The sequence below is a fragment of the Pan paniscus genome, chromosome 1 (genome assembly GCF_029289425.2).
Source record: "Pan paniscus chromosome 1, NHGRI_mPanPan1-v2.0_pri, whole genome shotgun sequence".
In the NCBI taxonomy this organism is placed as follows: Eukaryota; Metazoa; Chordata; class Mammalia; order Primates; family Hominidae; genus Pan; species Pan paniscus.
Window position 1 is genome coordinate 217805389 of NC_073249.2, and position 21210 is coordinate 217826598.

The 21210-nt window shown below is 46.5% G+C and overlaps 1 protein-coding gene across 14 annotated transcripts in view; it reads right to left on the reverse strand.

Annotated features, from left to right (window-relative positions):
- Positions 1-1275: 1275 nt before the first annotated feature.
- Positions 1276-21210, reverse strand: part of KIF1B (kinesin family member 1B) — a 211485-nt gene continuing 191550 nt past the window's right edge. For 12 of the 14 annotated variants that reach the window (XM_063594801.1, XM_063594790.1, XM_063594798.1 and 9 more), the window contains 10 exons: positions 21020-21199; positions 18452-18517; positions 17330-17448; positions 13612-13681; positions 10220-10354; positions 8521-8710; positions 4641-4771; positions 4249-4382; positions 2239-2361; positions 1276-2148 (listed from right to left, as the gene is read on the reverse strand). In XM_063594801.1, coding sequence (XP_063450871.1) covers positions 1923-2148; positions 2239-2361; positions 4249-4382; positions 4641-4771; positions 8521-8710; positions 10220-10354; positions 13612-13681; positions 17330-17448; positions 18452-18517; positions 21020-21199 — 1374 coding nt within the window. In that variant the 3' untranslated portion in view covers positions 1276-1922. Of the gene's footprint in view, positions 2149-2238; positions 2362-2857; positions 2958-4248; positions 4383-4640; positions 4772-8520; positions 8711-10219; positions 10355-13611; positions 13682-17329; positions 17449-18451; positions 18518-21019; positions 21200-21210 lie in introns of all 14 variants that reach the window. The other 2 variants (XM_055104000.2, XM_003822101.7) reach the window with 1 other exon arrangement.

The following is a 21210-nucleotide window of genomic DNA, read 5'->3' on the forward strand; positions in this document are numbered from 1 at the left end:
TGCTCTATCTTCCCTTGCTGAATCCCCAAAGTAGCCTCAAGGACACAGGTGCTATTATTTCCCATTTTACAAATGAGAAAACTGAGAACACAGATAGTAAATAATTTCCCCAAAGTCTAACAGCTAGTAAGCAAGGAGGGCTGGATTTGAAACCAAACTCCACCACTCACAGCTTTTTGGAAGGTAAGCGGAAAGGGGCTGAGTGGATTCCCTTCTGATCATTACTGTTTGAAACATCGTGGGCCCTTTGACACTTAGCCTCTGACCTCTTGCTGTTCTCTCTCCATTCCAGCAGTGTCCATCCCTCAGCCTCAGAGCCAGGTGAAAAGATCCCCCTTGAACAGTGCCTTTGACAAGCCTTAAAGAAAAATCCCGTCACGTGCGGCTACTCGGGCTTCTCTTAAATGTACAGGGAGGGCAGGAGGGGTGCGTGGGGGCTGATCGAGCGAAGTACTCACATCTAGGCTGAGTTTAAAAAGTTGGTAGCAGGGCACGGTGGCTCCTGCCTATAATCCCAGCACCTTGGGAGGTCAAGGCAGGAGGATCGCTTGAGTCCAGGTGTTTGACATCAGCCTGGGCATCGTAGCGAGACCACATCTCTAAACAAAATTTTAAAATACGGTGGCTCACGCCTGTAATCCCAGCACTTTGGGAGGCTGAGGTGGGCGGATCACAAGGTCAGGAGATCAAGACCATCCTGGCCAACATGGTGAAACCCCGTCTCTACTAAAACTACAAAAAAATAAGCCAGGAGTGGTGGCGGGCACCTGTAGTCCCAGCTACTCTGGAGGCTAAGGTGGGAGAATGGTGTGAACCCGGGAGGTGGAGCTTGCAATGAGCCAAGACCGCACCACTGCACTCCAGCCTGGGTGACAGAGCGAGACTCCGTCTCAAAAAAAAGAAAAATAAATTAAAAGTTGGTGATTTAATGAAAATTGTCTCCTTCACTGACATTAGCCCTGAGAGGTCAGAGGTCGCACTGTAGACACCAGCTGTTGAGGCACAGGCGCTGCTCGCTCCTCTTAGGCAACTCTTAGGACTTTAACACTCCAGGGAAATCATCATGAAGTCAAACCGCTGCAGGGAACAGTCACACTGGCCCCAGGCCACACAACAATATCACTGGCAGGTTTTATCTTCTCTGAGTAAGTAAGATAAAGTGAAAAGCCTAGTTTAAGGAGCCGGCTTAGCTTGTTCAAAATCCCTGGGCCTGGCTTAGAGCAAGTAGAGACAGGTGTGGGAAAGGAAATAAATCAGACCAAGCTGAGCCCATCATTAAAGTTTAATTCTCTAGAAAGTTTATTATGAAGTATTTGACATACAAAAAGCCATAAAGAATGTCACGCACAGCTTGCCAGGAGCAAAAAAAAAAAAAAAAAAAAAAAAAGATGAAAGAAAAAGCACGTTACAGTGAACGTCCATGTACCCATTGCCCAATTGGAGAAAGAAAACATGCCCAGTGTATTAAAGCCCCTGGTGCGTCCTCCCTGCCTGCCTCCTCTGAGTGAAGCATAATCCTAAATGTGGTTTCTTGTGTTATTCTAGTCTTTTTTTTTTAAAGAAAAATCTTTCTGCCAATGGGGATAATGGCTCCAGGTGGCCGAGGTGAGACTAAGAATCTGGAGAAAGAGCATCAGTCTGATGTAGCTTTTATTGAGTAAAGGAAAAAGGGAATTCAGCCGCATGATACAGAGGTTCCAGTTGATCAGAGTGCGTAAACACCCTTCCCGTCTGCGTGATGGGAACCGCACCAGCACACGGGGCACGCGGAAGCCACTGCCGCAAGGGGATGGTTCCCACTCTCACGCACATGAGTAGCTCCTGGTCAGTCCTAAGAGGCAAGGGCAGAGGGCATGGTGGCTCTCACAGAGCTACTTTACGAATAAACTGTGTGTCTTCCTCAGGAGTCTCTTACAACACTTTTAAAAAACTGAACAGAAAATAGGGCAAAGGGCCAGGTGGCAGTGCCATGAGGCACATGGAATGTCCTGGTCTGTGGAATCATGGAGGGTGACAGAAGCAGCATGATCAGGCATTGTATGACGAGGATGACACAGTGCCACCATGGCCTGTCCAGTTGGTGTGGATAAACTGCCCTGGTTTGGCCAAGAGTTCATAGGTGTGAGCCCCGAAGTAATCCCGCTGAGCCTAGGAAACGAGAGAGTAGGTTGGTCAGGACAGTCCATGGCGCACGCCCCAGAGGGGCCAGCCAGGTTAATCCCTGCTCCACAGGCTTACCTGGATGAGGCTGGCTGGAAGCATCTCATGTCTGTACCCGTCATAGAAGGAGAGGGCAGTGGTAAAACAGGGCATGGGAATGCCAGCCTGGACCCCAGTGCTGACTGCCCGCCGCCAGGAGTCCTGAGCACAAAACGCACGGCCAGAGATTAGTGATCTGCCCCCTGGTGACGCGGATAGATTTTCATTCATATCGATGTGGGTAAATGAAAAACTGATGGTTAGGCCAGGCGCGGTGGCTCACGCCTGTCATCCCAGCACTTTGGAAGGCTGAGGTGGGCGGATCACGAGGTCAGGAGTTCAAGACCAGTCTAGCCAACATGGTGAAACCCCATCTCTACTAAAAATACAAAAAAAAAAAAAAAATTAGCCAGGTATGTTGGCACACCTGTAGTCCCAGCTACTTAGGAGGCTGGGGCAGGAGAATCGCTTGAACCCAGGAGGCGGAGGTTGCAGTGAGCCAAGATCACGCCACTGTACTCCAGCCTGGGTGACAGAGCGAGACTCCGTCTCAAAAAAACAAAAAACCAAAAAAAAAAAAACAGACAAACAAGCAAACATCACAAGTGACGGCCGCAGGGAGGTAGAGGAGCCACGGCGCCAGCCCTAGGCCGCATACCTGGCAGTTCCCAACGGCTGACTTAAAGAAGCCGTCCAGTAGGAGGTTCTGCAGTTCCGGGTTTCGATCAAATGCATCCTTTATCTTTCCTAGGAATACACTGAAATAATCAAGGGGGGAAAAAAGCAATGAATCTTTTTTTTTTTTTTTTGAGACGGAGTCCCGCTCTGTCACCAGGCAGTGGAGTGGCACGATCTCAGCTCACAGCAACCTCCACCTCCCAGGTTCAAGCGATTCTCCTGCCTCAGCCTCGCGACCACGACAACCGGCTAATTTTTGTATTTTTAGTAGAGACGGGGTTTCACCGTGTTAGCCAGGATGGTCTGGATCTCCTGACCTCGTGATCCGCCTGCCTCGGCCTCCCAAAATGCTGGGATTACAGGTGTGAGCCACCGCGCCCGGCCAAATGCAATGAATCTTAACCCTAACAGGGAAGTAAGCTGGAAGCCGATGTATACCCTAGTGAAACAAAGTTACATTTCTCGTTTCTTCAAGCTGTTAACCCTTTTCCTGTTTAGAAAAAAAGTGCAGCTCGCTGCCAGAGCTCATTTAATTTTACATAAACACGCTTTTTGAGGCTGAAGAAAATCTGACGATTTTCAATATGAAAATAAAATATAAAAACTATTCTTGGCGTTATTTCTAAAGAGAACTAATATTAGAATCATCTGAATCACCAGAATCATCTACTTCAGAAAAATCAGATTCATCAAATGAATCTTCAGCCAACACGAGAACGATGTAACGTCATGTGTAGAAATGCTACGTTTTCTATGATTTGACATTTTCAATGAAAATACAGAGCAAAATTCCCAAGAGGCAAGGCCAGAGGGCACGACAGTTCACAGAAGTACTTTAAAAGGTGTAGTGTAGTAGGTGTAATGCGGAGCCGGGCGCAGTGGCTCACGCCTGTAATCCCAGCACTTTGGGAGGCTGAGGCGGGCAGATCACCCAAGGCAAGGAGTTTGAGACCAGCCTGGCTAACAAGGTGAAACCCTGTTTCCACTACAAATACAAAAGAATTAGCCGGACATGGTGGCGTGCCCTTGTAATCCCAGTTACTTAGGAGGCTGAGGCAGGAGAATCACTTGAACCCGGGAGGCAGAGGTTGCAGTGAGTCAAGATCGCATCATGGCACTCCAGCTTGGGCAATAAGAGCGAAACTTGGTCTCAAAAGAAAAAAAAAAAGGTGTAGTGTGGACAATCTAGTTACAGCAACTGAGGTACAGTGAAGAAGGGAACCACATAATCTAAGCCTATCTTGTGCCAGTGTCCAGTGATGGGGCTAAGTGCCCATCCCTGGAAACTGCTCAAGCTAAGTGTCCTAAGATCGCACTTCTGCACAGCCGTGTGAGTCCTTCCCGTCGGACCCTGGGCTGCCTCTCACTTACCTTCTAATGATGCAGCCCCCTCTCCACATCAGGGCAATGCCACCATAATTGAGGGTCCAGCCAAACTCGGTGGCTGCCTGCCTTAGCAGCATAAAGCCTTGAGCATAAGAGATGATCTTGGAAGCGTAGAGTGCCTAAAGAGTGACACAGAGACCTACTAGGATTGCCATTAGGAGAGTGACCACCTTATGTCTACCAGTCTTATTCTTATCAGCAGTGGAGATCCCAGAAGGGCCAATATTCTAGGAAAACACTGTAAATCAAGATCCAAGTCAAGGCTGAACTTCATTCCACCTGCCATCCTGTGGCCTCGAGTGTTCTCCCACCACAACCCCCACCCCCACTGCCTTCCGCAGGACCAACAAAGACCACTGCCAGGGACTGTGTCCCACCTTCCGAATGTCCTCCAGGAATGATTTCTTATCACCATCAAACTGGAACTTCTGGGGACCCTTCAGCTTTTTGCTAGCTTGAATTCTCTCATCCTTCAGAGATGATAAGCACCGAGCAAAGACAGCTTCTCCTACATGGGGAGATCGGGAAGAGGAAACAGATTACTGTCAGGCCTCTGAGCCCAAGCTAAACTATCATATCCCCTGTGACCTGCATGTATACATCCAGATGGCCTGAAGCAAGTGAAGAATCACAAAAGAAGTGAAAATGGCTGGTTCCTGCCTTTACTGATGACATTCCACCATTGTGATTTGTTCCTGCCCCACCTTAACTGAGCGATTAACCTTGTGACATTCCTTCTCCTGGCTCAGAACCTCCCCCACTGAGCACCTGGTGACCCCTCGGCCCTGCCCGTGTAAGAGAAAAACCCCCTTTGACTGTAATTTTCCACTACCTGCCCAAATCCTATAAAATGGCCCCACCCCTATCTCCCTTCGCTGACTCTTTTCGGACTCAACCTGCCTGCACCCAGGTGATTAAAAAGCTTTATTGCTCACACAAAGCCTGTTTGGTGGTCTTTTCACACGGATGCGCGTGAAAATTACCAAAGTTCGCACAGCAACCAGAAGAAAGGTGGAGCAGGAAAGTCTGTTTATACAAAGAGCTGAAAGTTTCAACCTTAGGCCACAAAAGTTGACATGGATTGGAAGGAACTTTATAAGAAGCTCTAAACAGTTAATTTGATAACTAAAACTCTTAAGACAATCTTCCAATACAAATATGAGTATTCAATCACAAAGATTAACATGAAATTCAAAAGGGAGTTTTGAGGGAAAATGAAGAGATAGAAACCACTGTTATGGCTGGGCAAGGTGGCTAACACCTGTAATCCCAGCACTTTGGCAGGCTGAGGTGGGAGGATCACTTGAGCCCAGGAGTTCAAGGCTACAGTGAGCCATGATCACACCACTGCTCTCCAGCCTGGGCAACACAGTGAGACCCTGTCTCTAAAACCAGTAAAATAAAATAAAAACCACTGTTATGTAGAATACTCAGTGTTGGTCCATGAGTAAAATTTCAAATTCAATTTAGAGGACCTTAATTTTTTTTTTTTTGAAGATTTTACATTGATAAGTCACATTTACGGACTCACCTCTCAAAAAAATGTTAGGTTTTTATATTTTACGGTTTTCAGTATAGCCGTAATCATTCAAGTTTAACCACTTTACTTCATTTGAATTAAAAAGTCAATGTAGTATTTTAATATTAAGACATTTAGTATTTTCAGAAAGTATCCCTTATAAAAGACTTGCTCAACTGACAATTTATAGTTAGAATAAATGACTCTTTAACCACTTTTTCCCCCATAGACAAAATGAAGTAAAAGCTCAGGGAACTAACAGAGGACTTTATTTCTGAGGAAAGAGGAGCAGCTATGGCTTGAGACTGCTAACCCTACTCCAAACACACAAAAGCAGCTACCTCTCTCTTGGCCCAAATGCACACACAGGATGACTTAGCATTTCTAGAAGGAAGCTTTGTAAGATGACTGGTGCAACAGGCTATGAGGCAAACCCTTCCTGTTAGAGGGGGGGAGAGGGCAGCTGGAAGACTTCCCTGTTAGTTCACAAATAATGATGGCTCCCAGCAGGGGGTGGGCCCAGCCACCCTGGGGGAAGAGGTATATGGATCCACAGGAGGAGAGTAGGATTCTGAGATCCTAATACTTACACATATACTTGAGTCCGTGATGAATAAATTGCTCCTAGCTATTGGCCCCTCCCTCCTCACCTATGTTATGGCTCAGATCGGCTAAAAGCAGCCAACTTCCTTCTATACAGCACGGAACTGTAGAAACCACCGACTTTCCTCCTTACTCTGCCTTACACCACACAGTTCATCAACAGGGCGAGGCACAATGAACAGGGAGGTCAAAAGGGGAGAAGAGTCAAGGGAGAGAAAGGCAACCTGTATCCAGAGGAGCAAACAGGAAAAATTCTGTTTTATTATTTTTGAGATGCTTCTTTTTTTTTTTTTTTAGCCGGAGTCTTGCTCGGTCGCCCAGGCTGGAGTGCAGTGGTGTGATCTTGGCCCACTGCAAATTCCGCCTCCCGGGTTCAAGTGATTCTCCTGCCTCAGCCTCCTGAGTAGCTGGGATTACAGGCGCGGGTCACCATGCCTGGCTAACTTTCGTATTTTTAGTAGAGATGGGGTTTCGCCATGTTGGTCAGGCTGGACTCAAACTCCTGACCTCGTGATCCGCCCACCTCGGTCACCCGAAGTGCTGGGATTACAGGCGTGAGCCACCGCGCCTGGCCCAATTCTGTTTTAATATAATGAGAACAATCTGCCAGAAGCAAAGATCAGCCTCTCATTAACCACGAGAGGCATCTTTCGTTCTCCTTTTTCATTCCTGCCAGAAGTCTATGTATTTTATTCTTAGAACCACCTTTGCTGGGCACGGTGGCTCACGCCTGCAATCCCGGCACTTTTGGAAGCCGAGGCGGGCAGATCCCCTGAGGTTAGGAGTTCGAGACCAGCCTGACCAATATGGTAAAACCCCGTCTCCACTAATAACACACAAAAATTAGCCAGGCATGGTAGCGCATGCCTGTAATCCCAGCTACTCGGGAGGCTGAGGCAGGAGAATCACTTGAACCCGGGAGGTGGAGGTTGCAGTGACCCGAGATCATGCCACTGAACTCCAGCCTGGGTGACAGAGCACGACTCCGTCTCAAAAAACAAACAAACACACAGAAAACCACCCCCCCCGGCCAAGATTTTGATATTGTTAATCCCCTCTCGTTTTATGTTTATTTCTTTATATTATTTCCTTATCTTTCTGAGTTTGATGCTTAGCTCACTAATGTAAGATATAAAACAAGTGGGCAGGATACACACCAACTTCAGGATAGTGGCTTTCTTCTAAAAGAGGAAGGAGAAGGAACTTAGCAAAACAACGAGGACTCAAATGGATAGGTAATTTTTATCTTTTTAATATCTAGGGGAAAAAAGTAAATTTTTAATAATTTCTGAGTACACAAGCATATGTTATTCGCGAACTTTTTTTGGAGCGGATGGAGTCTCATTCTGTTGCCCAGGCTGGAGTGCAGTGGCATGATCTTGGCTCACTGCAACCTCTGCCTCCCGGGTTCAAGCGATTCTCATGGCTCAACCTCCTGAGTAGCTGGGATTACAGGCACCTGCTCATTTTTTTTTTTTTTTTGAGACGAAGTCTCGCTCTGTCGCCCAGGCTGGAGTGCAGTGGTGCCATCTCAGCTCACTGCAAACTCTGCCTCCCAGGTTCAAGCAATTCTCCTGCCTCAGCCTCCTGAGTGGCTGGGACTACAGGCACGTGCCACCACACCTGGCTAATTTTTTGTATTTTTAGTAGAAACGGGGTTTCATGATGTTAGCCAGGATGGTCTCAATCTCCTGACCTCATGATCCACCCGCCTCGGCCTCCCAAAGTGCTGGCATTACAGGCATGAACCACTGTGCCCGGCCCTGTTATTCATGAACTTTTCTATGAAAAATTTCACTCAAGTTACCTGCCTCATAAATAAAATCTTAGATCACTGACTACAATTACATCACTAATGCTAAAATATTCCAAAGATAAAACTGGATAGGAAGGACAGTCACTTCCGAATTTACCTCACAGTTTGTACGAATGAGATAAGAACTACAAGGAAGAGAATCAAAAGCAGCGTCAGCCTCTCTCACACTGTCAGTTTCTTCGACACAAGAAAGAGCAAAAGGCACTCTGAAAGCTGAAGAAGGCTGAAGAGATTCTCTAAAGACCAGTCTGTATCTGTCCTCCAGACATCAAGATCAGAATAGTGGACGAAAGGGCCCATGTGAAAAGCATAACATTACCAATGAGGGTGACGGGTACGCCGTATTCCAGGGCAGAGATGGCGGTCCACTTCCCTGTGCCCTTCTGCCCCGCGCTGTCCCTGATCTTTGGCAGCAGGTGTTTGCCATCGGTATCTTGGAACTTGAGAATATTGGCTGTGATTTCAATCAGGAATGAGTCTAGCTCTGTCTTATTCCAATCCTCAAAGGCCTACATGCAGAACACAGGAGAGAACCATGTTAGAGGAATGAGGGCTGAGCAAGGAAGCCCCTTGTCCAATGTCCACGCTGACCAATGCTCACGGTTGCCAGCAGGCTCTGCTCGCGTCTGCCTGGGGACTTCTGCTCCTGCTGGTTGAGTTTTATGCTAACCCAGAGTCAGTTGTGTTTGTTCTGAACCTGGTTATACTGACTTTCTGGCCACCAGGAGTGTTGTCTCCTCAGAGGCAAGGGCTCCTCACTTCACTTAGGTCTCTGTGCACTGTCGCCTCCTCAGAAGCCTTCTGCAATCACCGGATCTTGTCCCAGTTTACTCTTCGTTCTCACAGTCATCGCTAACTAGTTTGATATTGTTTATTTATTTCTGTGTCTCCCCAGCTCCGGGAGGGCAGGCACTTTGCTTTCTTCACTAGTATATCCTCAGCATTTAGAATCATGCTTGGCACACAGTGAAGCACTCGTGTGTTTGCTGAGTGAACACGTTAAGTATTATATATACCAATAAAAAATGAACACAAAAAGAATAGCACTGTTTCTGTGAAAGAAAACTAAGGTAATGTTTTAGAAAGAACAATTAACAGCAATCCAGTGAAACAAACAATAGTCAAAGTAAGTGAGGATGACATGAATAAAAAACTAGGAGGACAACAACAAAAAATCTGGAAAGCTTCTATACTGTATGCCTTGCTAGAGTCTGTAAATCACAACCCATTGGAAATAACTGAAACTAGAAATTCTAGATGTAAGACACGACTAGAAAGCGCATCAGCAAACCATACTTCACGAGAAGGCCTTGGCCCTCCAAAAAATGGCGGGTGAATGAAAGTCCTTTCCTATGTTTTCAGTTAAAATCTATGTTTACCTCATGATAAAGATACATTCATCTAAAGTATTTAGGGAAAACAGAAGTATGGATACCTGCAGTTTACTTTGAATGTATCCAAAAAATAAGATGAAATTGGTGGGGGATGGACAGACATTGCTAAAGCAAGTACAGGAACCTGTGGATGGGAGAAAGGAGGAGGTGTGTATCCAGGTGTTCACTGTAAAACTCTCAAACTTCTGTGCTGCATGGTTGAATATTTTCATAATAAAATGTTGGGGGAAATGCTTCAGCTTCCCTACTTGGACTGACTTTTCAGATTAACTATCAAAAAGCCAATCCCAACTTGATCAGGAAAGAAATCTGCTGCTGCATCTGCCATGTGGGACAACTGTGGGAGTAAATGGGACAGGTATGTGGAGTGACACAGTGCCTGACACCAGGTAAGCTACGCTAAATGGTGGTGATGATAACCACCCAGACTCTGTGGGGACTTTCTGCTTAGTGACTAACTAGCATAGTGTATAGGCCTATTACTAACAGTCTCCCTCAAATTAGGCTGAGTCCATGCAGGCCACCCGAATGGCCAAGGGGATAGGAATGAAGAAAAGATTCGGTGTCTGTGGCAAAGTGAGCACTCCCTGCAGAACGGACACAGAGGCAGTGCCGGCGCCTCACCTGGGCCATCTCGTCCTGCGCCATGCCCAGCACGTCTTTCATCAGGTGGTATGCCTCACAGATCAGCTGCATGTCCCCATACTCTATCCCGTTGTGCACCATCTTCACGAAGTGGCCTGCTCCCTCATCTCCCACCTGTCAGGACAACAAGCACCAAGAGGCCTTCAGAGAGACAGGCGACACATCAGATAAGTCCACATCAGCTTTCATGCCAACATCCCTGGCAAGGCTACCTCTCCACACAAAAAATAACAAGTATAAAATGAGTACAGCATTTTTGATACAAGAATCATATAGCAATTCAAAGCAAGCTTCAGTCCAGTACAATATTATTTAACACTAATTCTAGACTCATTCTTCTCAAGGTTTCTCAAAGTCCCTGAATTCACTTTCAATACTTATCGCTCTCTAGCCTGTATTTTCTACTCTTTCTCATCATTCAAAGCAACTCCCCACCTTCCCAGCCCCCACCCACAAGAAAAAAAGTCCTCTTTTTCCCAAAGTTACCACCTTTCTAGCAACTAGAGGTTAAAATATATTGGCTAATTAAATCACTTTTTTTTTTCAAAATATAAATGTATTGTAGTTGTTCCTAATGGCTACTGAAAAGTAAAATGACCCTAGATCCAAGGTCTCAAACTTGTAAGCCCAGAAAGGAGTCCCTCCAAGGCCCCATCATTATATTTATATTTATATTTATAAATAAAGACCAGATCTTTATTTATAAGCTGGCAAGATGTATAAAATCAGAATACCAGTTAATGAATGTAGGATGAAAACCTTAACTATGGATCTTCATGGTTACAAATGTTAGTCTGGTCAACACATTCTGGCCCTATAGACAAGCAACTGGGAAGCCAGATTATCCGAAAATTATTTAGTTGTCAAGAACTGGAACAAAGGGAGTGACGAGAGCCAAACAGTTCATGGCATCAAACTCTCAGTCATCTACACCCAGCTCCATGACAGGGACACACCTGCCCAGGAGGCCAGGTGTTTGGATGACCTGGGCAGTCTCTCTGCTGGCTGTCACCACCTGGACCGATACAACTGACGCTCACATCAGGACTCCATTGTCCGTGTTTCTTTTTTTTTTTTGAGACGGAGTCTCGCTCTGTCGCCCAGGCTGGAGTGTCAGCGGTGTGATCTTGGCTCAGCACAACACCTGCCTCCTGGGTTCAAGCAATTCTAACGCCTCAGCCTCCTGATGAGCTGGGATTACAGGAGCACACCGCCACACTCAGCTAATTTTTGTAGACATGGAGTTTCACCATGTTGGCCAGGCTGGTCTCAAACTCCTGACCTCAGGTGATCCACTCACCTCAGCCTCTCACAGTGCTGGGATTCCAGGCATGAGCCACCACGCCTGGCCTTGTCCATGTTCCTATTGCTGCCCCTGCTGACTTCTGATTTTGACACTCTGGCCACGCAGTAACGTGGCTGCTAACATCTTACTTCACCTTACCCTTCCGGCCACTTCAGCCATGAACTAAGGAGGGCCTGCTTGATCAACACACGTAGGGGCAAGGACTGTGCTTCTCTTCATGACTTTGTCCTAAGTGTGTGTATCTAAAAAAAAAGTTGCAGGCTGGGTGCGGTGGCTCACACCTATAATCCCAACACTTTGGGAGGCCAAGGTGGGCCGATTACTTGAAGTCAGGAGTTTAAGACCAGCTTGGGCAACATGGTGAAACCCCATCTCTACCAAAAATACAAAAATTAGCCAGGCATGGTGGCACATGCCTGTAATCCCAGCTACACTGGAGGCTGAGGCATGAGAATCGCTTGAACCCAGGAGGCGGAAGTTGCAGTGAGCTGAGATTACGCCACTGCACTCCAGCCTGGATGATAAAGCAAGACTGTCTCAAAAAAAAAAAAAAAGTTGCTACCACTCACTTTTATTGCAGTGATCTTTTTGGTTTTGTTTCTGTTTAAGAGACAGGGTCTCTCTCTGTTACCCAGGCTAGAGTGCAGTAGTATGATCACTGCTCACTGCAGCCTTGAACTCGTGGGCTCAAGGGATCCTCCCAAAATACTGGATTATAAGCACGAGCCACTACGCCCGGCCTTTTACCGCAGTAATCTACTGTCAGGGAACAGAGGTCCCTTTCCAATCCTTCACACTAATGAGAAGATTACTCAGCCCTTTACGTCAGTCCCAGCACCAGCCTCTTTCTACCCTAAGCAGATTCTGACTGAGCTCAATGGCCAACCACTGGTGAAAAGGTAAGGACAAGAGAGCTGCTGTAGCCAAAGCCACCAAGCACTGGCAGGCCTAGGAGGGAGGGCTTCCCGGATTCCTCAAAGGCCTGAGTCCTTATTTGAACCTCAGCGTTGATTTCATATAAAATAAAATTGAATAATAAAATTCACATTAAAATTGCTGATATAAAATTAAAGGGAATCAGGAGCTGAAGAGAGCTTGGAGATCATGTAATCCAACCCCATATCTTACAGATAAGGAAACTGAAGTCCATGAAGGGACGTGGCTTGCCTGATGTCACAGTTAAGTTTATGGAAAGCCAGAACTGCCACTTAGGTCTCCTGAGCCTAATGCTTTTTTCCATCCACAGCATGGCTGAACTACAATATGAGATAAAGTTTACTTTAACAGCAACACGAGGCCGGGCATGGTGGCGCATGCCTGTAACCTCAGCACTTTGTGAGGCCAAGGCAGGCAGATGACTTGAGAGTCCAGGAGTTTGAGACCAGCCTGGGTGACATGGTGAAACCCCGTCTCTACAAAAAATACAAAAATTAGCTAGGTGCGGTGGCATGCACCTGCAGTCCCAGCTACTCAGGAGGCTGAGGCAGGAGGATTGCTTGAGCCTGGGAGGTGGAGGTTGCGGTGAGCCGAGATCGCACCACTGTACTATGAACTAGGTTAGGCCTCATTCATATTCAGTGAGGGTGCAAGTCCACAGGTTACTTTGTTCAAGCACAGAATGCCTGAATCCCACACTACAGGATGGGGAATTTTCCACATTCATGGAATGTTGACACAGCAACAGTACCTTCAATCCTCCTCCTTTCACCCATGCAAGCAAACGCCACTTTTGATTCTGACATTCTTTCCTTTGGCCATGAAATAATATGGCTCGAAAAAATCTTATTTCACTTCATCCTATTCCTTTTTAAAGAATTCATCTTTTAGATGAATTATAGAAGGCTGCTTTTAATATCAACCTCAAGGCTATGAACAGTCAGGTAAGATACAAAGATGTGAACAGCAGGCATGCATTCTAGGTGTTGGTTATGCTAGCAATCAAAGATTGAGACGTTTATGTCACCAAGCTAACCCCTGGGAGACCACGGTGGCCTTTCTCCACGCACTTCATCACTTAGACACGCCCATGTTGCCAATTGGCTTTAAAGAGTAGCCCAGAACTTGCCCAGTCACAGCAGGGTTCTCCAGTTCCTACTTTTGCAGCAATGCCTTGGAAGATGGTCTTGATGTGCGGCCTGTGTAAAGAAACAGTGTGGTTCAGCTAATGAGAAGAGACGGGCCGAGAGCCCAATTACATACCCATAGACACCAACCCCTATCTTTCCCTTTCTTTTTTTTTTTTTTTGAGACAGGGTCTCATGTTGTCACCCAGGCTGGAATGCAGTGGTGTGATCTCAGCTCACTGCAGCCTCCTCAACCTCCCAGGTTCAAGTAATCTTTCTGCCTCGGCCCCCTAAATGGCTAAGACTACAGGTATGTGACACCACACCCAGCTCATTTTTTTGGATTTTGTAGAGATGGGGTTTTGCCATGTTGCCCAGATTGGTCTCCAACTCCTGAGCTCAAGTGATCCACCCACCGTGGATACCCAACGTGCTGGGATTACAGGCATAAGCCACCACCGCACTGGGCCCATCTTTTTCTTTCTAATGGGAGGTGGAAGTGCCCACAAAAAGATAATGAATGTGCTAAGTTCTCAAGGTCAACTGCAGACCCTTGACTGAAACTGGCCCCTCCTCTAGGTCCTGGTGGGCCCTCAAAGCAGACTGGACTATCGGACTGAGACTACAGACAGAAAGGCCGAGCAGAAGCATCACCAAAGCACCAGAAGAAATGTCTTCTTAGAGACAGGGTCTCACTCTGTTGCCCAGGCTGGAGTGCAGTGGCACAATCACGGCTCCCTGCAGCCTCAAACTCCTGGACTTAGGTGATCCTCCTGCCTCAGTCTCCCAAGTAGGTGGGGCTACAGGTGTGTGCCATCACACCCAGCTAATTAAAAACTTTTTTTTTGTAGGGACAGGATCTTGCTATGTTGCCCAGGCTGGTGTTGAGCTCCTGGCCTCAAGCAATCCTCACACCTCAGCTTCCCAAAGTGCTGGGACCATAGGCGTGAGCCACCATGCCTGGCTAATTTTTTGTTGTTGTTGCAGAGATGGGGTCTCCCTATGTTGATGTGGCTGGTCTTGAACTCCTCGGATCAAGCACTCCTCCCACCTCAGCCTCTTGAGTCACTGAAATTACAGGCATAAGCCATCGCACCCAGCTCAGAAATTTCTATTGCAGCAGCAGCAGACAGTATGATTGCAAACAGCAGGCAATACGAAAGTTCCTTTAGAGATCCTCTTTTAATTTTTTCCCTTTTCTTTATTTCTCCTTATAATGGCTTTTAGCAAGTGAAGAGACCCTCTTTTATTTGTCTGGATGTGTGCTGCCAGGCACAGAAAGGTTCTGGACATTTGGATTAAGAACCAGGCAGCGTTTTTGAGAGCTACATTACCATTCAGAGAAAGGCCGCTGTTCATTCCTTCCACAGCTCAGCACACAGATATATTACTCCTGAGACTTTCCCTCACTGTTCTGCTCCCTAATGGCCAGTCAAGGCTTCCTCACAAAAAGTTTCTGGTACAGACATGAAATCTTACAGGGTTGCAAAGTTAACATTTAGGATTAGGGATGAAGACAGCCACACCGGAAACCTCAGAGCTTCACTGAACTTTTATAGTGTCCTTCTGGTAAAGGTGCCATTTGTACTTCTGCCACCACAGTATGAGGAAAGAGAACTGATGGAAACAACTGGAGCACTCCATATGTCAAATACTTTTACGTGCATTGTCTGCTGGTTGCCTTTCTAACTGCTCACTGTGCAGGTGCTTCGAGATAAGTATTTTCAAACCTTTTTTTTTTTTTTTTTCTTAAGAAACAGGGTCTTGCTATGTTGTCCAGGCTGGCCTTGAACACCTGGGCTCAAGCAGTTCTCTCGCCTCAGTCTCCTGAATAGCTGGCACCACAGGTGCAAGCCACTGCACACACAGCTGTTTAAACTTCTGAGAAGCAGAAAGGCCTCTCTACTTCTGTGTTTTATTAATAACACACTGAAGAGAATCCCCAGACTCATTCACCAGAAAGGTAATTAAAAAAATTATTTTTGGCTGGGCGCGGTGGCTCACACCTGTAATCCCAGCACTTTGGGAGGCCGAGGCAGGCAGATCACGAGATCAGGGGATCAAGACCATCCTGGCTAACACGGTGAAACCCCGTCTCTTCTAAAAATACAAAAAATTAGCTGGGCGTGGTCGTGGGTGCCTGTAGTCCCAGCTACTTGGGAGGCTGAGGCGAGAGAATGGCGTGAACCCGGCAGGTGGAGCTTGCAGTGAGCAGAGATCGCGCCACTGCACTCTGCACCCCAACCTGGGCAACAGAGCAAGACTCCGTCTCAAAAAAAGAATCATTTTTTCTTTTTTACTGAGACCGAGTCTCGCTCTGTCACCCATGATGGAGTGCAGTGGTGAGATCTCGGCTCATTGCAACCTCTGCCTCCCAGGTTCAAGTGATTCTTGTGCCTCAGCCTCCCGTGTAGCTGGGATTAGAGGTGCCCTCCACCATGCCCGGCTAATTTTTGTATTATTAGTAGAGATGGGGGTTTCACCATGTTGGCCAGGCTGGTCTTGAACTCCTGACCTCAAGTGATCCTCCCATCTCAGTCTCCCAAAGTGCTGGGATTACAGGCGTGAGCCACCATGCCCAGCCTTAAAGAATCATATTTCAGACCAGGCACAGTGGCTCACGCCTGTAATCCCAGTACTTTGGGAGGCCAGGGCAAGCGGATTGCCCACAATTATTTATATATATATCGGATTGCCCACAATTATTTATATATGTGTGTGTGTGTGTGTGTATTTTTTGTTTGTTTTGTTTTGTTTTGTTTTTGAGACAAACTCTCACTCTGTCGCCAGGGTGAAGTGCAGTGGCGCGATCTCGGCTCACTAACCTCTGCCTCCTAGGTTCAAGCGATTCTCCTGCCTCAGCCTCCCGAAGTGCTGGGATTACAGGCGTGAGCCACCACGCCCGGCCAATTTATATTTTTTAATTAAAAAAATGTTTGTTTTACTTTTTTGTAGAAACAGGATCTCGCTATGTTGTCCAGGCTAGTCTTCAACTCCTGGGCTCAAATGATCATTCACCGCAGCTTCCCAAAGTGCTGGGCTGTGATTACAGGCATGGGCCACTATGCCCAGCCTGTTACCCACGATTATTACATAAAGTTACTTTTGGGTTATATATCAGCTAAAAGAGGCAGACCTTATTCCTACATCCAGACATTGCACAGAACATTACCTAAACTGCTTCCTTAAAGCCTATTTAGAGGCCAAGTGTGGTGGTTCATGGCTGTAATCCCTGCACTTTGGGAGGCCAAGGCGGGCAGATCGCCTAAGGTCAGGAGTTCGAGACCACCCAAGGTAACATGGTGAAACCCTGTCTCTACTAAAAGGCAAAAAATTAGCCAGGCATGGTGGCATGTGCCTGTAGTCCCAGCTACTCAGGAGGCTGACGCACAAGAATTGCTTGAGCCCAGGAGACGGGGGGTGCAGTGAGCTAAGATCTCACCACTGCACTCCTGCCTGGGCGGGAAAAAAAAAAAAGCCTATTTAGAACGTCAGGTATCAGTCTTGATAGAAATAACAGAAGAAAAAAGGCAAAAGAGGATTGTGCACATATACTATATCAAAGCAACAAAATGTCTAGATAAAACAAATTGCCAGCATCTCCTAGCTGTCACACTCAGGGCACCACAGAGATCAGGGTGGCAGAACTGCTCCTGGCTTATTCGTTCTCAAAGTCCAGCTCCCTTGTACAGAGATGGGCACAGTGCTGATGGCACTCACCACGCTTCTTTGTTCCCTCCTGGCATGAGCGATGGGCCATACCGGGCCCCTTCCTCTCCACCACTGACTCCGCTCCCCACAAATAAAATTCCCTTGGCCTTGAGGTCTCGGCACCGTCTCTGAAGGACAGAAAAATAATTTCATTATGCTTCCATGTTTCATTATGCTACCCAAAAATGTTTCCCTTATAAATGAGAGGAAGTATAAGATAGGAATGGAGAGCCTACATTTACAGGAAATGACCCAAGGATCTAGGAATAACTCATGACTCAGGAAAGTTAATCCCCTATGTGTAGGAGTTAAAAAACAAAACAATACAACTATGGACATTCACGATACCTACCTCATCCCCAAAGTAAAATAAAGCCAAACACACACTGGCATTTTACTGGAAAAGACCTTGAATAAGACTCAACGAAGAGTAGGTTTAATACAACTTAATGCCATTCAGCACTTCAGAGCACACAGGAATTCCCTCAGCATTTGATACCATTAGAGGAGTGGTTCTAAACCAGTTACAGACTGACATATCATGGATTACTTGGAAGGGGAAGGGGAGGAGTTAAAACGTAATTCTCAGCCTGCTGTATCTGAGTAGTCATCCTCTGAGTTGCATGTGTGACTGAGAATCCCACCCACCAAGTGTCTTTTTTTTTTTTTTTTTTTTTCAGATGGAGTTTCACTCTGTCGCCCAGGCTGGAGTGCAGTGGCATGATCTCGGCTCACTGCAACTTCTGCCTCCTGGGTTCAAACAATTCTCCTGCCTCAGCCTCCCAAGTAGCTGGGACTACAGGCGCATGCCACCATGCCAGGCTAATTTTTTGTATTTTTAGTAGAGACGGGTTTTCGCCACGTTAGCCAGGATGGTCTTGATCTCTTGACCTCTTGGTCCACCTGCCTTGGCCTCCCAAAGTGCTGGGATTACAGGTGTGAGCCACCACACCCGGCCCTTTTGCTAAGTGTGTCTTAACAGAAAAAAAGGCTGAGAACTATTGTATCAGTAGTAATCTCAAAAAAATCAGTACCACAGGGCAGTTCACCCTACTGTCACATATGCGATGCTGACACTTTTTTCTAGAATGTTCTCAGAACCTGGAAGAATCTGGACTGAAGAACACTTACTGTGGTGTCCCTATATTCAGAATTTCCTCCGTCAATGATGATGTCACCAGTATCCAACAATGGTACCTGTAACCAGACACCAGCATTAAGATGGACCAACAATGAAACATACCTTGGCAAATTAAAACAAACAAGAATTTATTCCAAATAAACATAGTCTAAAAAGAGTCTCATTCTGTTGCCCAGCTTGGAATGCAGGAGTGCGAACATGGCTCACTGAAACCCTGAACTCCTGCAGTGGTGTGAACATGACTCACTGCAACTTTGAACTCCTTGAACCACAATTCCCAGCTAGTTTTAAAATTTTTTTTGTAGGCCGGGCGCGGTGGCTCACGCCTGTTATCCCAGCACTTTGGGAGGCCGAGGTGGGCGGATCACAAGGTCAGGAGATCAAGACCATCCTGGCTAACATGGTGAAACCTCGTCTCTACTAAAAATACGAAAAATTAGCCGGGCGCTGTGGCAGGCGCCTTGTAGTCCCAGCTACTCGGGAGGCTGAGGCAGGAGAATGGCGTGAACCCGGGAGGTGGAGCTTGCAGTGAGCTGAGATCGCAACACTGCACTCCAGCCTGGGGGACAGAGTGAGACCCCGTCTCAAAAAAAAAAAATTTTTTTGAGATGGAGTCTCACCATGTCGCCCAGGCTGGTCTCAAACTCCTGGGCTAAAAGCCTCCTGGCTTGGCAGGAGGCCAATGCACCCAGCCTATTTAATCTTCAATAATCCTCTCTGTGGCCAGAGCTGCACACTATTTAAAAGTTTAGGGCTGACCAGGCTCAGTGGCTCACACCTGTAATCCCAACACTTTGGGAGGTTGAGGCAGGAGGATCGCTTGAGTCCAGGAATTTGAGACCAGCATGGACAGCATAGCAAGACCCCGTTTCTATTTTTAAGTAAGTATACAGATTAAACACTGACTATAATGTGTCTAGAAGAGAGTGGGGATTCAGTAAATACATATCAAATGGTTTAGTGTATGAATGAATGATTTTATGACAACAGTTCGGAGGTCAGGAAGAGACAGAGCCTTGAACATGAATATCTACCTACAGCACACCAACCAGGCTGGGCTTTATTATTATTATTATTTTATTTATTTTTTTATTTTTATTTTTATTTTTTTTTGAGACGGAGTCTCGCACTGTCACCCAGGCTGCAATGCAGTGGTGTGATCTCGGCTCACTGCAAGCTCTGCCTCCCGGGTTCACGCCATTCTCCTGCCTCAGCCTCCCAAGTAGCTGGGACTACAGGCACCCACCACCACGCCTGGCTAATTTTTTGTATTTTTAGTAGAGATGGGGTTTCACCGTGTTAGCTAGGATGGTCTCGATCTCCTGACCTCATGATCCACCCACCTCTGCCTCCCAAAGTGCTGGGATTACAGGCGTGAGCCACCGCGCCCAGCCTGGGCTTTATTATATTATTCAATCTTCCCCCTACAAGGCTCCAGTTAACATTACTTAGTATTTTCCTATACTGAAGAATAATCCACCATTTTTCAGTTTTCTCTGTCTGAAACTGAGCACAGGCAGCTTGCCACACAAAAAATTTACTATGTCCTTTTTTTAAACTCAGTGTTCTTCCTTTCTAGGTCATTTGATTGAAAAACAGTGGCATACTGGTTACAAATCCTTCTCCCTGTGGAAACAACCCCACTGTTGACACCACTCCTCTAGAAAGGAATGCTCAGCCTCCCCTGAGCTATCACTGCACTGCTTACAGCAAAACATTTCTTCTAAATGGGAGTGCCTGGGTTTTTTCAGAGTTGTTACTATAGAATTATTTTGGGGTATCTAAACACATTATTTCCACTGGTTCCCCTACTTTTTTCTTCCAAAAAAGATATACCTGCTAAAGCCAACAAATTGTTTGGTACAAAAATAAGCATCCAGTTCCCTAGGATTCCCTAAGGAGATCTTGATTTTATTTTCATTTTTTTTTTTTTGAGACGGAGTCTCGCTCTGTCGCCAAACTGGAGTGGCACAATCTCAGGTCACTGTAACCTCCACCTCCCAGGTTCAAGCGATTCTCATTCCTCAGCCTCCCGAGTAACTGGGATTACAGGCATGAGCCACAAAGCCCAGCTAATTTTTATATTTTTAGTAGAGACGGGGTTTCACCATGTTGGCCAGGCTGGTCTCGAACCTGGGACCACAAGCTTGTAGCTGGGACCATAAGCTTGCACCACCATACCCAGCTAATTTTTTAATTTTATGTAGAGACAGGGTTTCGCCATGTTGCCCAGGCTGGTCTCGAACTCCTGGGCTCAAACGATCCATCTGAACCAGCCTCCCAAAAAGTGCTGGGATTACAGGCCTGAGCCACTGTGCCCCGCCTTAATGTTTATTGAAATGTCTGTTAGTATTCTCAGAATTACTACCACCAAAGGACAAAGTTACTTCATAAGTGCTTATCAAGTTAACCAACACTGCAACAGTTAAGCAATCATTTGGTCAGAGCTTAGCAGAAATTGAAAAAAAAAATCTCTAGAGTTAAAAGAAGAAGAACTAAAGGAAGAAACCAAAAACAGCTGCTATCGTGGTAGCAGCTGAGAGCACAGCTGGCCTCACCAATTTCTCGATGAAATCATCCACAGCTTGCCCAGCCTTCACCAGGAGGATGATCCGCCGGGGCTTCTTCAGCTTGGAGACCATCTCTTTCAGGGACTGGGCACCCACCACTTTGGTTCCCTTTGCCTCATTGGCCAAGAAATCATCAACTTTGGAGACAGTCCTATTAAAAGCACAGACCTAGAAGGACA